Consider the following 12,798-nt stretch of genomic DNA (forward strand, 5'->3'; position numbering starts at 1 on the left):
AGAGACTCTAGGCTATATTGCAATCCCTCATGTCAGCAAGCTAGCCTGACCTGCTACATCTGTTAATTGATGGGCCTCGGCATGACTCATTCGCATGTATAAAACCAAGACATTAACTTCCTGCAAGAATGTATACCAGACAGCACAAAATCAAGGGCTAAGATTACATTTTTTTATTTGTATGCGCCAAAAGAAACTACATTTGAAAATAAGTACCTAGTGAAAATTTTCAGTTACCATCAACCCTAGGTTTTAACGTCACTCGTTAAAAACAGCAGCAGCAACCCAACAAGAACACAAAGTTCTATTCAAAACAGCTAACACAGGTAATTCAATTCAGTTCATGGCCTTTTCTTAATCTTTATCGTTTAATTATAATCATTACGTTGGAGTTTTAGCATGTTCATATGTCTATATAATTCGAAGTTTCTTTTTTACTCGTAGCTGTGATTTAAACACTTTTATATTTTCTGCTGAATCAGTTATCTTTGGAAATGGGTTCTAGGATTTGACGCCGCAGAAAAATGCTAATTTCCATGTATGTGTGCTGGATTTTATTCATGTTGAATATTAAATGGATAAGGTTCTGTTTTCAATATTTATGTAATTATTACATTTTGAGAGTGATTATAACAAAAAAAAAACAAAATAATTTAATTATTTTCCTGCATAATAAAGATTGGATGTTTTAGAATTTGTAGTAGTTTGATTAGTTTGAATATTTTGAAATACTTGGAGATGAAGTTTGCTGTGTTTTTAGTGGGTTCTGATGGATTCATTTGTATTGTATCTGTGTAATATTGAATCTTGGTTTTGATTTCCTGTTTGCTGGTTTTATATTTGTAGAATTAGATGGTACATATTTGTAGGGAATTATTACACATGATTATGGTAAGGTGGGTTTTGGGATTTGTCGTGATTTCTGAGGATTGAGCTTAAACTTCCAGAGGTTCTCTTATTTGCTGTTTGTTGCTTTCATTATATTACTTTTTTTTTTTTGCAAGTTGAAGAGGGCATCCAAGTGTAATATTTTGAAATGGAAATTTGAAATTGTTTGTTGTCAAGAACTTAGGATTGTATCTCTACTTTAATCAGATTTTCCTTGATTAAACATCTGCAAATTGTTACATAGGTAGTTTGGCTTAATGTTTCTGGTCCATGTTGTTGTCATTTTTTTATTGTTTTGAATAATGCTTAGGAAATTTTCTTGGTTAATATTCTTGACCTGAACTTTGACAGGTAGAGTGTTCATCTCATTCAGAAGGGTAGAGGAAGCTGAACAATGATCACTGGATACTCTTCAAGATATGCGGAAACTAGGAAATAAGAACATAAACTCTCAACGTTTTTATTTTTTTTATGAGAAATTGGTTTTTGCTGTGATATATTTTGGGTTACTAAACATGTTAAGTACTGCTTAGTAATTTGTTAGAATTCATTCAAGTGGGCATTGGAGATGGACTATGCGGTTGTTCCTGTGAATTCTCGAGTTAGTTTGAAACGAGTTGGCCTGAAATGTGGGATTGGTCACTATTCAATTATGAATTCATCTTCAATTCACTTAGGTTGTTCAATCAAGTGTAATTGCAAAACTCGATCTTGTCTTCTATGGAGAGGAGATTTTATTGTGGGAAGAAACATGTTCTCTTTAAAGTGTCAAGCACTGCCTGGAATTGTTTACATTGACAGAGTTAATGAAGTTGACCGAGATGAGTGGAGCTCAGAAAGTACGGTAGTAGGTGCTAATAAAAAATTCAAAGGGAAGATGATTACAAGAAAGCCTCAAAATTCTTCATTATTATCTTCAGATGGGCCCTTTGTTGAAAATGATGAAGAAACCAACAACAAAATCCTACATAATTTATGCATCAGTGGGAAGTTAACCGAGGCAACAAGGTTGATTAATGTAATGGCCCGTCGTAATCAAATTCCGGACTTTCCTTCTTGCAGAAATTTAATCCGTGGTCTTGTTAAAGTTGATCAGATAGATAAAGCTTGGAAGGTCCTTGAAATCATGGTCATGTCTGGTGGGGTTCCAGATAATATTACATACAACATGATGATTGGTGGGCTCTGCAGGAGAGGATGTATAAAATCTGCCATTAGTCTCTTAGACGAAATGAGCTTGAGTGGTTGTGCACCAGATGTGATTAGTTATAACACGATACTTCGCAGCATGTTTGGTAATGGTAAATGTGAGCAGGCTATCAAGTTTTGGAAAATTCAGCTGAGAAAGGGATGTCCTCCGTTTGTGATTACATACACTGTTCTCATAGAGTTAGTCTGCAAGTACTGTGGAACAGAACGTGCAATGGAAGTATTGGAAGATATGACTACTGAGGGCTGTTACCCTGATATTGTTACCTACAATTCGCTTATTAATTTCAATTGTAGACAAGGGAAATATGAGGATACAGCTATGGTCATTTACAATATATTTTCTCATGGATTGGAGCCAAATGCTGTAACTTACAACACACTCCTCCATTCTCTCAGTAGCCGTGGGTGTTGGGATGAAGTAGATAAGATTCTTTCAATCATGAATGAAACCTCTCATCATCCAACGCTGATCACTTATAACATTTTGATTAATGGTTTGTGTAAACATAGGCTTCTGTATCCTGCCATCAACTTTTATAATCAAATGGTTTCTGGGAATTTATTGCCTGATATTGTGACTTATAATACTCTCCTAGTTGCTCTATGTAAAGAGGGAATGGTAGATGAAGCTCTTCAATTACTGCACTTGTTGAACGGTAGTAATTGTTCGCCTTGTTTGATCAGCTATAATACTGTGATTGATGGATTGGCTAAAAAGGGATCTATGGAGAAAGCAATGGGATTATATGGTCAAATGACGGAGAATGGGATCATTCCTGACGATATTACTCATCATTCTTTGATTTGGGGGTTTTGCCAGGCAGATCTAGTTGAGGAAGCAGTAGAGGTACTGAGGGATATGAGTAAAAGAGGCCATAGGATCAGAATTAGTGATTACAAGATGATCATCCATAGATTATGTAGAAGTCAGAATCTGGAATTAGCAATACAAGTTCTAGAATTAATGATCTCACGTCGGCCCAAGCCAGATGAAGCAACTTATTCCAACATACTTAAAAGTGCAGCAGAAGCTGGACTGGCAGAAGAGGCAAACAAGTTGTGTCGAAAGTTGATAGAATGGAAGGTTCTTAAAGAAGGTACCACACTGGATTGAACAAGTGTTTAAGCTAACTGCAACCTTATTAGATGCTTTCTGGAATCTTGATGATAGTGTTTTGCCAAAAGGTTTACAAAATATATAGTTTGCTTTTCCCCGTCTTTGTTCAATTTTTGTGTATTCATCCATTTGCAATTGCATTTGTTCCATCTGCAGAAGCAGCAACTCCCACAAAATCCATAATATAGTCATTCTTTTGTCAGGAATATGATATTAGCTGCTTTGAATTTCTGCCACATGGAGAAATACATTCCATTTAAATGACTTGAACATGTTCAACCTGTTATCTTAAAGTTGCATCCTGTCATTATGAGCTAAATTTCTAATGATGAGAGAGAATTTTTTTGGACTCAACACCTTATGTACTTGAAATTAGACTGAAAATGTGTAGTGAGTAAAAGAACAAATGTTTCTGTTCTTTTAGAGTTGCATAGTTTCCATTCCATTACATGCTTACATAAGAAGAAATTATATCAAAAGCAAATGCTGAAGCCTCATACTTACATTATAACTCTGAATTGGACATAAATTACTGTCAAAATATACTAGGAAGTACCATATTGCTACTCTGCTGTGCTGTTCTGCAAGGCCAGTGATCCTTGCCATTAGTATAACCAAAAACAAAATTTACAGAATGAAATCTGTCCACAGATAAATGAATGATCTACTCAACCTCTTCAGATGAACCTCATAATTTCTTTCTTCAAACCAACACCCTATTATCTGCACTTCCATTAAATCGTTTGCAATTCCTTGGAATCGATTTCAGTGGCCAATGAGCGATTCAAGATCTCTGTTAATTGAGACAACCATATTTACCTTCTGCATCTTTGTTGTCAGAATCTTCTTTGCCTGAATGCTGAAATAGAAGATATGAGAATAAAACAAGACACAGCAGTAATATATCCCAAACATTCAATTCCAAAGATATGTGAAGAAGAACAACAGAAACCTGTTCTTGGAATCTGATTTAAGTGATTTCATTGTATACGTCAAATAAAGGAAATCTTTTGTTTAATCGTTTGAAAGAATCTTCAGAAACAGCATCCATAATAAAAAGGGAGTTGGCTAACTCCATAGCTTCAGCTCACCATCCAGCAAAGCCAACCCCTTCTGTTAATAATACGTAAGTGGTTTCATTTGGCCTGCATCCCTTCTCCAACATTGCTGCTAATATTTCAATGGCATCATCGATTCTGCATGCTTTGCAAAATCCAAGAAGGACAATATTTTAAGTAATAACCGATGGCTGGAACCTCGTGCTTTCCATGTCCACCAACAACCCAACAGTTTCATGAACCAATCCTTCTCTGCACAAACATGATATAAGTGAATTCTAAGTAATACTTCAGGTTTGGTCCCTTTGCTTGGCATCTCTGATATCATTCCTAACGCCCTAATCTTATGCCCAGAGTTCCACAGTGCACTGAATATTGAGTTGTATGAATTCACATTCCGAGGACAACCCACTTCACTCAACTTCTCAGAGATTTCCAAAGCCTGATCAGCATTGCCATGCTTACAGAGAGTGGCCAAAATTGTTTTACAGTTAACAATATCTGGCAAGCAACCATCAGAAATCATATAATTCTAAGTATTCAATTGCCAGATCCAATCTCCCCTCTTTGCATTATGCGGCAATTAATGGATCATAACTGTACACATCCGGAATCACTCCCTTTTCCTTTACAACCTTCAATACATTCGCTGCCTCCTCAACTCTGCCATCACAACAAAGTGAGCTAATTAAAATGCTATATGTAACAACATTTGGCTCACAACCAGTGGAAATCATTTCGCACATCAGCTTCTCTCCAGCATCCCATTTCCCATCATTCAAAAGTGCACGCAACAGTATATTGTATGATATCACATGTGGCTGACAATCTCTGGATTTTAGGCTCCTAATAAGCTCATTAGCTTGATCTACCATGCCTTTCTTGCACATTCCCCGAATAATTGCATTATATGTAAATATATCTGGCTTCAGCCCTCTAGATAGCATCTCATCCAAAAGCTCCATAGCTTTATCATTCTCACCTTTAAGCATGAGGGCTTGTACTAAAATTGTGTAGGTAACAAAAGATGGCTTGCAATTATCCCTCAGTAATTGATTAAAAACCCTGAAGGCAGACTCAATCTTTCCCCGACTACAAAGACTCCCAATAGTTATATTATAAGTGACCACATCGGGTGAAAGACCTCTACTTCTCAACCGATGAAGCAAATTATAAGCAAATTCAATTTGATTAGCCTTGAGCATTATATGCAAACACATAGGTTCACCATATTTTTCCAAAATTTCCATCACCCTAACAGCATTTTCATTTTCTTTTGAATGAAAAAAACCCTTTAATGAGCTTTGTACAGACGAGAACATCAGGTATACAGCCTTTAATAACCATGCGCTCAAGAAAATAGAGTGACTCATCATACTTGCCTTTCTTCAAGGACCTCTTAAGAAGCTTCAGGAACTGGGTCACTTTCACATCAGAAGATAACTGGGTTGGTCTTGTTTCAGTAGATACCCCGACCGTCGGTGAGTTTCTAAAGTTGGTATTTTTTTTCATTAGGAATAGGGTTTATGCAGCTCACTAAACTACATTGGTGTGAATTTGAAGTGTGTTTCAGTTGTTGGGTGGTAAAGAGGAGACTTTGAGGAACAAGTTCAGCTGAAAATAGTGACATTTTGAATGACTTGTCGTCATTTAACTTTCATAGAAGAGGGAGAAAAAGCACCTGTAAATTTGCATGGCGACAATAACAACTTGAACTCGAGAAGAAGAATTTGGCGGCTGAAGTGAAGTATAATGTGCTCTTTGAGTTGTTCATACAGGCAGATTCCGGTCGGATTTTGAAAGACATCTTAAGGATAAGGAGCCACATAAGATATATGGATATCGGGTCGGGTAAGAATGCTCTGTTGTCGGGGTAAATTATAGGAAGGTTTTGCTGATCGATATTTTATTTTATATATAATTAATGAGTTCAATTCTTTTTCATTATATATCTGCACATACTGGGGTGTAATTAAGTCATCTGATTGTTCATATTTTCTCTCCCTTAAAAATCACCCAACATCAAATTATATGGATAAATATATACTATTTATTTATACATACGATATTACTTATTTACAATTTTGGATTAAAAGATTTGATTACCATATAGTTTGCTAATTTCATTCATTTAGAGTTGGAAATTGAATTGGCTTGTGCTTAAAATGAGTGCATCAACAATCTAAGCTCCAGAAACTTGAGTCCGTTGGATTTGGTAAAGTTTTGTACTTGAAAAGAATCCATTGAAACTTTCTGGGATAACAAAATATTGCATAAGCAGATGATCCAGAGTGTGCACAATATTTAACTGGGAAGCTCATCCATGTAAGCAAACAGTATGTTACATATAAGTAAGTTACAACAAAGTTGAAATACAGAACCAATCCAAACAACAGAAAAGAGAAAAATTAATGTAGTATATCGATGAAAGCTAAGGTCTAGTTCTGTCACTCACAATGGTTCTTCACCAAATAATCCCAAAGGGAGGACCTTTCCGGGCACACCTTGTTCAACACTCTTAGCAGGTCTGATAGCTTATCTTGAAGATCAATCCCCTGAGACTTAGGAATATGCTGATGCACAACAAGGTAATGTTTAAGCATCTGATAGGGAACTTGAGGCAGTAACCTCTTCAAAGAATATTAAAAAGGAGATTATGAAGCACTAATAATTATTACCTTGGTTAACCACAGCATGTAGGAAGCAGAATGTATTGCTTGTGCTTGGAAATCTTCAAAGTCATCATCAGGAACAGTAGAACAGGAATCTAAGAGACAAAACTCATGGTCCAAAAAGCTTTTAATGTCATTATCTATGCTGCATCTTGGTTCTGACTGGCCTGAAATACCAAGGAGATTGGCTGCAAGATATCTCATCCAATACAAGCAGAGGAAACGGCGATGAAGCCATAGAGCCTGCAAAAAACGAGTGCTTCAAAGGAGTTTATACATCAAGAGGAGTGGTGATATACAAGTCTACAATTAAGATCTATAAAACTAAAATTGTGCCTTTTACCCCACAAAAAGGTTGCATTTGATTCAATAAGAAATGAAACCATGTGCAGTGCCTCAGATATAATGAATTACTGTTAAAAAGAGGTTAACACTAATATAGTTACAAATTTTGCATTAATCTTTCCAAAGCACTTATATCATGCCAGGCTATATTTTAAATCAATTATTTCCAACATTGCATGTATGAAATATAACAATGAAAATATAGTAAAGGTTTTTTTTTTTAAAATCACACATTCAAACATATCACTCTCATAAACCCACAATTTGGAATACTATGGTGGTAGAAGTTGGAGGTCCTATTCTGATTTTGAGTACCCATACCCTACGCAAAAACAATGATAAGAGCTGATAACATTTCAAAATGCTCAAAATTATGAAATCAAGAAATCAGTTGCGAAGTCCCAGGTTGACAAGCCAGTGATCCTGTCTCCTCTTTCTGAAAAGGGAAAAGAAAAAGAAGAGGGACCACAGAGTGTCATACCTCTCTCCCAACATAGCGTTTTATCAAAGCTTCATTCCAATCAAGCTCTTCCTGTTAGAGCAACAGTATCAAAGGGATAAATAAACTAAAGTTTGAACATAAAGCATAAGCAGGGAGCAACACAAGTCGAAAATGAACACATATATAATTTTTCCTTTGGGTACAGAAGGACCTATTTCTGTTCAAGAAATTTAAAATAAACCTCTTCAATGATTGCTAAGAGAAATACAAGGATACACACAAGTGTTGCAATTGCATATTTCTCATTACTGCCTACACTCTTAAGTTAGTAAATAATGATCCATCTGAGGTTAAGAAATATAAAATGTTTCCTTAAATCAACTGAGACTACTCAATATAGGATAATGAAAAACATACAAAGGAGCTTAAACTTGAAAAGGTAGCAAATTTCAACAACACAAGGTGTCCACACACAACAGATGCACATATGGAGCAGACTAGACTGTAAGATGATTAAGATAGGTAAAAATTGCCATTGAACATATATCCTGAGTTTTTATACCTTCCAGACTTGATAAGCTTTGGCACTGTAACCAAAAGAATCATTTTCTTGAAAATGGTGGAGACCCTCAAAGTTCCTAAGCATTAACTTCTGAAAATCAATGAAAAATTGGACCATAAGAGACATGAAGGTTTTTATGTAATGCTTCAATTTATGTTGACATGTTCTAAGTCATTTGTGTCTTAAATTTAAGCAATTCCACCATCTTTATTAAAAACTTATGTCCTGATCAACTTTTGATCCTCCTGCATGAAGATGAGCAAAAGCCATTACAATTTTTATCCAATAGCACAGCAACTAACAGTTTGACAATGTTATTCTCATTAGTCTTCAAACAAACTGTTTCTTCTTTAGGCATGGAACTCACATATTAACTTCAGATCATATGTATACAACAAGAACTCACTCTGCGATAATGAAAGCAAGAATTATCAGCAATGTGCAACCCAGCCCAATTTCTAGATCTCTTCAATTCATGTAGCACCTGAAGGCACAAGAAATTTAGTAAATAATAGGAAATAAAACAGATTTACTAATTATAAGAGAAGTGACATTCTGAAAATATAACAGCTAACAAACAAGTTACTATTATATGACTTCACAATACAACAACCTCAGAGTTTACCTGTTCTCTTGTCATGTAGGAAACTAACCAACATCGATGATTCCAAGCACGATAGTTCATTTTTGACTTCTACACCAAAAAAAAAAAAAAAACAAAATTAGATTAAGGACCAGTTTTCCCCCATGTACATTTTGCCTCATCATTTTACAATACTGTTTACTTGAACGATAAGGTATGTCATATGTCATTACTTTGGTTACCAATATATGTGGCAGTGGGTAACTGTAACTATCCAAAGATTTCCTCTATCTGATCTGGCTCATTACTTAGACACATATGTATCAAGCCAACTGCTAAGTGTTGATATTAAAATCAAAATGCAACATATTCAATCATGGAAATCTTCAATTTAAAAGTTAATAAACCTTAATAATGTAATAGGATTCAGTTCCTGTACTGAATTTAAACCTCGGCAAATTTTTCCACTAGCTCAGATTCTCTCTCTATTATATCTTGCAGAGTTGAACATCTTCCAGATAGCATATTGATTACCCACCGCCTGAGAATAACTGATATATGAGTAAGAATAACTTTTACACTTAAATCCATAATGAAGTAAAAATTTAATTCCTAAAAAATCACATAATTCAGACTTATATTTAGGTGGGCAACCATCAGAATTCAGAAGGAAAGGGAGAAAGCAGAGAAGGGGGCCAACAGACAATTAGAACAAGCAAGATGCACTGTGTATTTCTTATCAAATCTTGATGCTATCCTTATGTCACAAAGGTAGTCTCAAGGCCAAAAACCTGATACTTATGCCACATACTTTGCCTACAGAAATTTAAAAAAATAATAATAATAATAAATCAAGTAATATAACCTGTGGCTCCAAGCCTGTTCACTTTTTGGTGAATATGATAGAACAAGAGCTGACAAACGAAGTTCATCCATAAATATTGGCAGGAGCTGCTTCTTTGATGCAATTAACTTCCTGTGTGACACAAAAATACAATTTGGTGTCCTATTAAGAGCAAGAAAAAAATTTACACTAAAACTTATTGGTCATGCAATAAATCAATCTCTGTCAGCCTTACTAAAACAGTCCTTGAATCTTAATTACGCTGATTATATAGGTCCAGATGCTTGAAGAGTGAGTAACCAAATGAAAGTTAAAGACAAATAGGACTTGATGTGTTAAGAAATACTGAAAACTACTACATTCAATCTACTAGTGAATCTAATTGCAATCAACAGACAGAATAGCTCCCTTGGGGCAGGGAAGAAGGTATAGCATTTGACAAGTGATGAAACATCACAGGGAGTGCCTACGTCCTAAGTGAAGAAAAAGAAAAACTGCAGAAAATGTAATGAAAGAGAAAATTCAGCAAATGGGGGAACCTGGAATTCCAAGCAGTGCCAAAATCACAGCTAAGCAACAAAAGAGCCCTGCTATGAATCATAACCACATTTTCAAGAGTCTCATTGTTGGATGTCTTATATTGCCTATGCAGATCCATAAATGCATTTTTAGCTGCCTTGTACAATGAAATAACAATTTGCGTCGAAATGCCCAACTTATGATCTCTAATCCAAAAATCAGTAATTTCATTATTCAAAGCATTTTGTGATTGCGAAGCTCCACCTCCAGATGAGCTGAGGGAACCACCTGCCTCTTCTTTCAAAGCGGCAAACTGTGATGGATGAATGAACCCTACTTCATCACTGCATTCACATACAGCCAACAAAATTGGAACAGTTTGAGAAAATTTCAATATCAAAACTGGATAAACATTCGGAATGTCTGGATTATCTTCTAAAAACATTATAGGAAACAAATAAAGAAGATGTACTGAGCACAATTGTAGTGCATAGCATACATGACATGAATAGTTTACTTCCTTGCTCAATCGTTAATGAAGTACAAAATATAAAATTAAGAACGCCAAATTAAGACATATAAAAATATTCATATAACAAAGCTGCCCTATATGACAAATTGTAAATTAAAAAAGATATAAAAACGAGATCATAAAATTAAAGCCATTCAAATTTATACTAACAAAAGCTTCTGTAGACAGACAGACAAAAAAACAGAGCCAAGCCGAAACAAGTCGAAATTGAGCTAAAATCTTAATAATTATAATCAAGCACAGTCTAGAATTTACACAGAATTGGATAATCTAACCCTCTATCTCTACGAATGGAAGTTACCATCAAACAAGATATGGTCTTTCACTTTTGAGATTCTGAAATTACCAAATTCAGCAATGCCCATATAAATGTCTGTGTTACTTACATGAGTGGATCGGATTCCAGAATATAGAGAAATTGTTTCAGAAGATCCGAAGCAAAAGCTTCGGAATTTGACTTTTCGCTCATCTTTCCTCTTAGGGCTTGTTTGGCAGAACAGAAAAACAATAGGAAAATCAACTTCGCCAAGGGCAGAGTGAAGCCACTCCTATTTTGAGTTAATTTTTCCTAAAAACGATTTACACCTTTCGATTCTGAAAATTTAACGAAAACCCTAATGTTCTGAAAATTCTTACAAGCGCCCTAGGTAAGTATTTAATTAAGCAACAAGAATAAGGGCAGTTACGTAAATTTGTTCTATTCAGGGAAAATGAAAAAATCATTAAACAATAAAGTATTCCCTTGACTCAATTTCTAATTTCAGACATTATTATCTTAAAAATATGAAAACTCTTAATTAGACTGCATTTTGAGATATAAATGATGTCTCTACAATTTAGCACAGATTTGTTCTCGTCACAAGGAAGATGCTGTAAGGTAGTTTAAAGTTTTTGTTTATAAATTTAACAACTTATAAGATCCCTTATAATATAATGTGTTACACGTTTGAAATCCTAACAAATAAAGCCCTATCTATTGGTAATTTAATAAACAAATTTTTTTATTCAGCCTCTTTTAATACGTGAATTTTATTTAGGCCAACTCTCATTCTCCAATTTTTTAAAATTCAAATATCTACTTTTTTATTAAAATTCACGATTAGGGTTAAGGATAAAAATGTTATTTAGAAAAATATTAAAAAACTAAAAATTTATTATATTTTTTTCTCAAAGTTTAAAAAACTAATAATTTCTTCCATTCAAAGTTTAAAAAATGATTATTTCCCCCACCAACTCTAGGGTTTCATATTTTTCTTTTGTAGCCCCAAACTTTTAGAACATTCATTTCACACTTCAAATTGTTTCCATCTGTTGCCCTTCTTTTGGTGATCTCCTCCCTCCATCTTCGGCCATCCCTCTATCAGAGATCAAGCATCCATCAGCCTAGCACCTGTCATTGTGATTTTGCTCCCTTATGACACGATGACAATGTAGTTATATGACCTCTCTTCCTCCTCTCTCTCTCTCTCTCAGTGATAGAAAACGACAAAGCATCTGTGGTAAAAAGGTTTGGGAGCAATGGTGACATAACTCAGTTTTGAAATGATGGTCGTCTCTTCCTAGATAGAGATGTCTCTTCGTCAATGGATATTCGTCTAGAAAGAGAAGGCAACGATGTTAGAGATGTTGTTGTCTCTTCTTCTCTATTTTAACTTGTCGTCGTTGCCAGAGAAGAAAGAAAGAAAATACCTAGGGATTTGGGGGAGAATTATCACTTTTTAAATTTTAAGTGAAAGAAAATGGTTAAATTTTTTAATTTGAAGAGGAAAATGTAATAAAAATTTTATTTTTAAAATTTTTTTAATAAATGATAATTTTATTATTTATTTTAACTGAAATTTTTAATAAAAATTAACTTTAAAATGAGTATTTTTAAATACTGAATTTTTTTAAGTTGAAGGATGAGAGTTGAGATTTTCACTATGTCATGGGTGGGAATAAGTCTTTTGGCCTTTCATATATCTCAAAACAATTCAATAATGAAATCTCGAGTTTATCCGGTTCAATGGAGAGATCTAATTATA

General features: G+C 34.6%; 2 protein-coding genes and 1 pseudogene across 6 annotated transcripts; 1 reads left to right on the forward strand and 2 right to left on the reverse strand.

The window, feature by feature from the left end:
* The first annotated feature begins 149 nt into the window (after positions 1-149).
* Positions 150-3,423, forward strand: LOC123209205 (pentatricopeptide repeat-containing protein At1g08610-like). 2 transcript variants are annotated; one of them, XM_044627067.1, is made up of 3 exons: positions 150-326; positions 483-538; positions 1,240-3,423. In XM_044627067.1, the coding sequence occupies exon 3, from the start codon at positions 1,457-1,459 to the stop codon at positions 3,212-3,214; it is 1,758 nt and encodes a 585-aa protein (XP_044483002.1). In that variant the 5' UTR covers positions 150-326; positions 483-538; positions 1,240-1,456; the 3' UTR covers positions 3,215-3,423. The 2 variants fall into 2 exon arrangements, with proteins under 2 accessions (XP_044483002.1, XP_044483003.1); XM_044627068.1 differs by lacking the exon at positions 483-538.
* A 185-nt stretch (positions 3,424-3,608) lies between these two features.
* Positions 3,609-6,170, reverse strand: LOC123209207 (annotated as a pseudogene).
* A 408-nt stretch (positions 6,171-6,578) lies between these two features.
* On the reverse strand, positions 6,579-11,373 carry LOC123197687 (protein prenyltransferase alpha subunit repeat-containing protein 1). Of its 4 annotated transcripts, none has more exons than XM_044612025.1 (10): positions 11,161-11,370; positions 10,263-10,586; positions 9,745-9,855; positions 9,330-9,420; positions 8,922-8,990; positions 8,703-8,780; positions 8,297-8,386; positions 7,774-7,824; positions 6,954-7,190; positions 6,579-6,848 (listed from the first exon to the last, which is right to left on the reverse strand). In XM_044612025.1, the coding sequence occupies exons 1-10, from the start codon at positions 11,241-11,243 to the stop codon at positions 6,723-6,725; spliced, it is 1,260 nt and encodes a 419-aa protein (XP_044467960.1). In that variant the 5' UTR covers positions 11,244-11,370; the 3' UTR covers positions 6,579-6,722. The 4 variants fall into 4 exon arrangements, with proteins under 4 accessions (XP_044467960.1, XP_044467980.1, XP_044467974.1 ...); XM_044612045.1 differs by lacking the exon at positions 11,161-11,370 and adding an exon at positions 11,076-11,092; XM_044612039.1 differs by lacking the exon at positions 8,297-8,386 and having other exon boundaries at positions 11,161-11,373.
* Positions 11,374-12,798: the final 1,425 nt, after the last annotated feature.

Source organism: Mangifera indica, chromosome 2 (assembly GCF_011075055.1).
Source record: "Mangifera indica cultivar Alphonso chromosome 2, CATAS_Mindica_2.1, whole genome shotgun sequence".
NCBI lineage: Eukaryota > Viridiplantae > Streptophyta > Magnoliopsida > Sapindales > Anacardiaceae > Mangifera > Mangifera indica.

What these genes read in the sequence shown, in the direction of transcription:
- LOC123209205 (XM_044627067.1), top strand. Translation starts at nt 1,457, where the DNA reads ATGGACTATGCGGTTGTTCCTGTGAATTCTCGAGTTAGTTTGAAACGA.
- LOC123197687 (XM_044612025.1), bottom strand. Translation starts at nt 11,243, where the DNA reads ATGAGCGAAAAGTCAAATTCCGAAGCTTTTGCTTCGGATCTTCTGAAA. An exon ending in CTGGAATCCGATCCACTCAT is followed by an intron (nt 10,587 to 11,160) that starts GTAAGTAACACA and finishes ATGTGAATGCAG; the next exon opens with TGATGAAGTAGGGTTCATTC. An exon ending in GGCACTGCTTGGAATTCCAG is followed by an intron (nt 9,856 to 10,262) that starts GTTCCCCCATTT and finishes TGTGTCACACAG; the next exon opens with GAAGTTAATTGCATCAAAGA.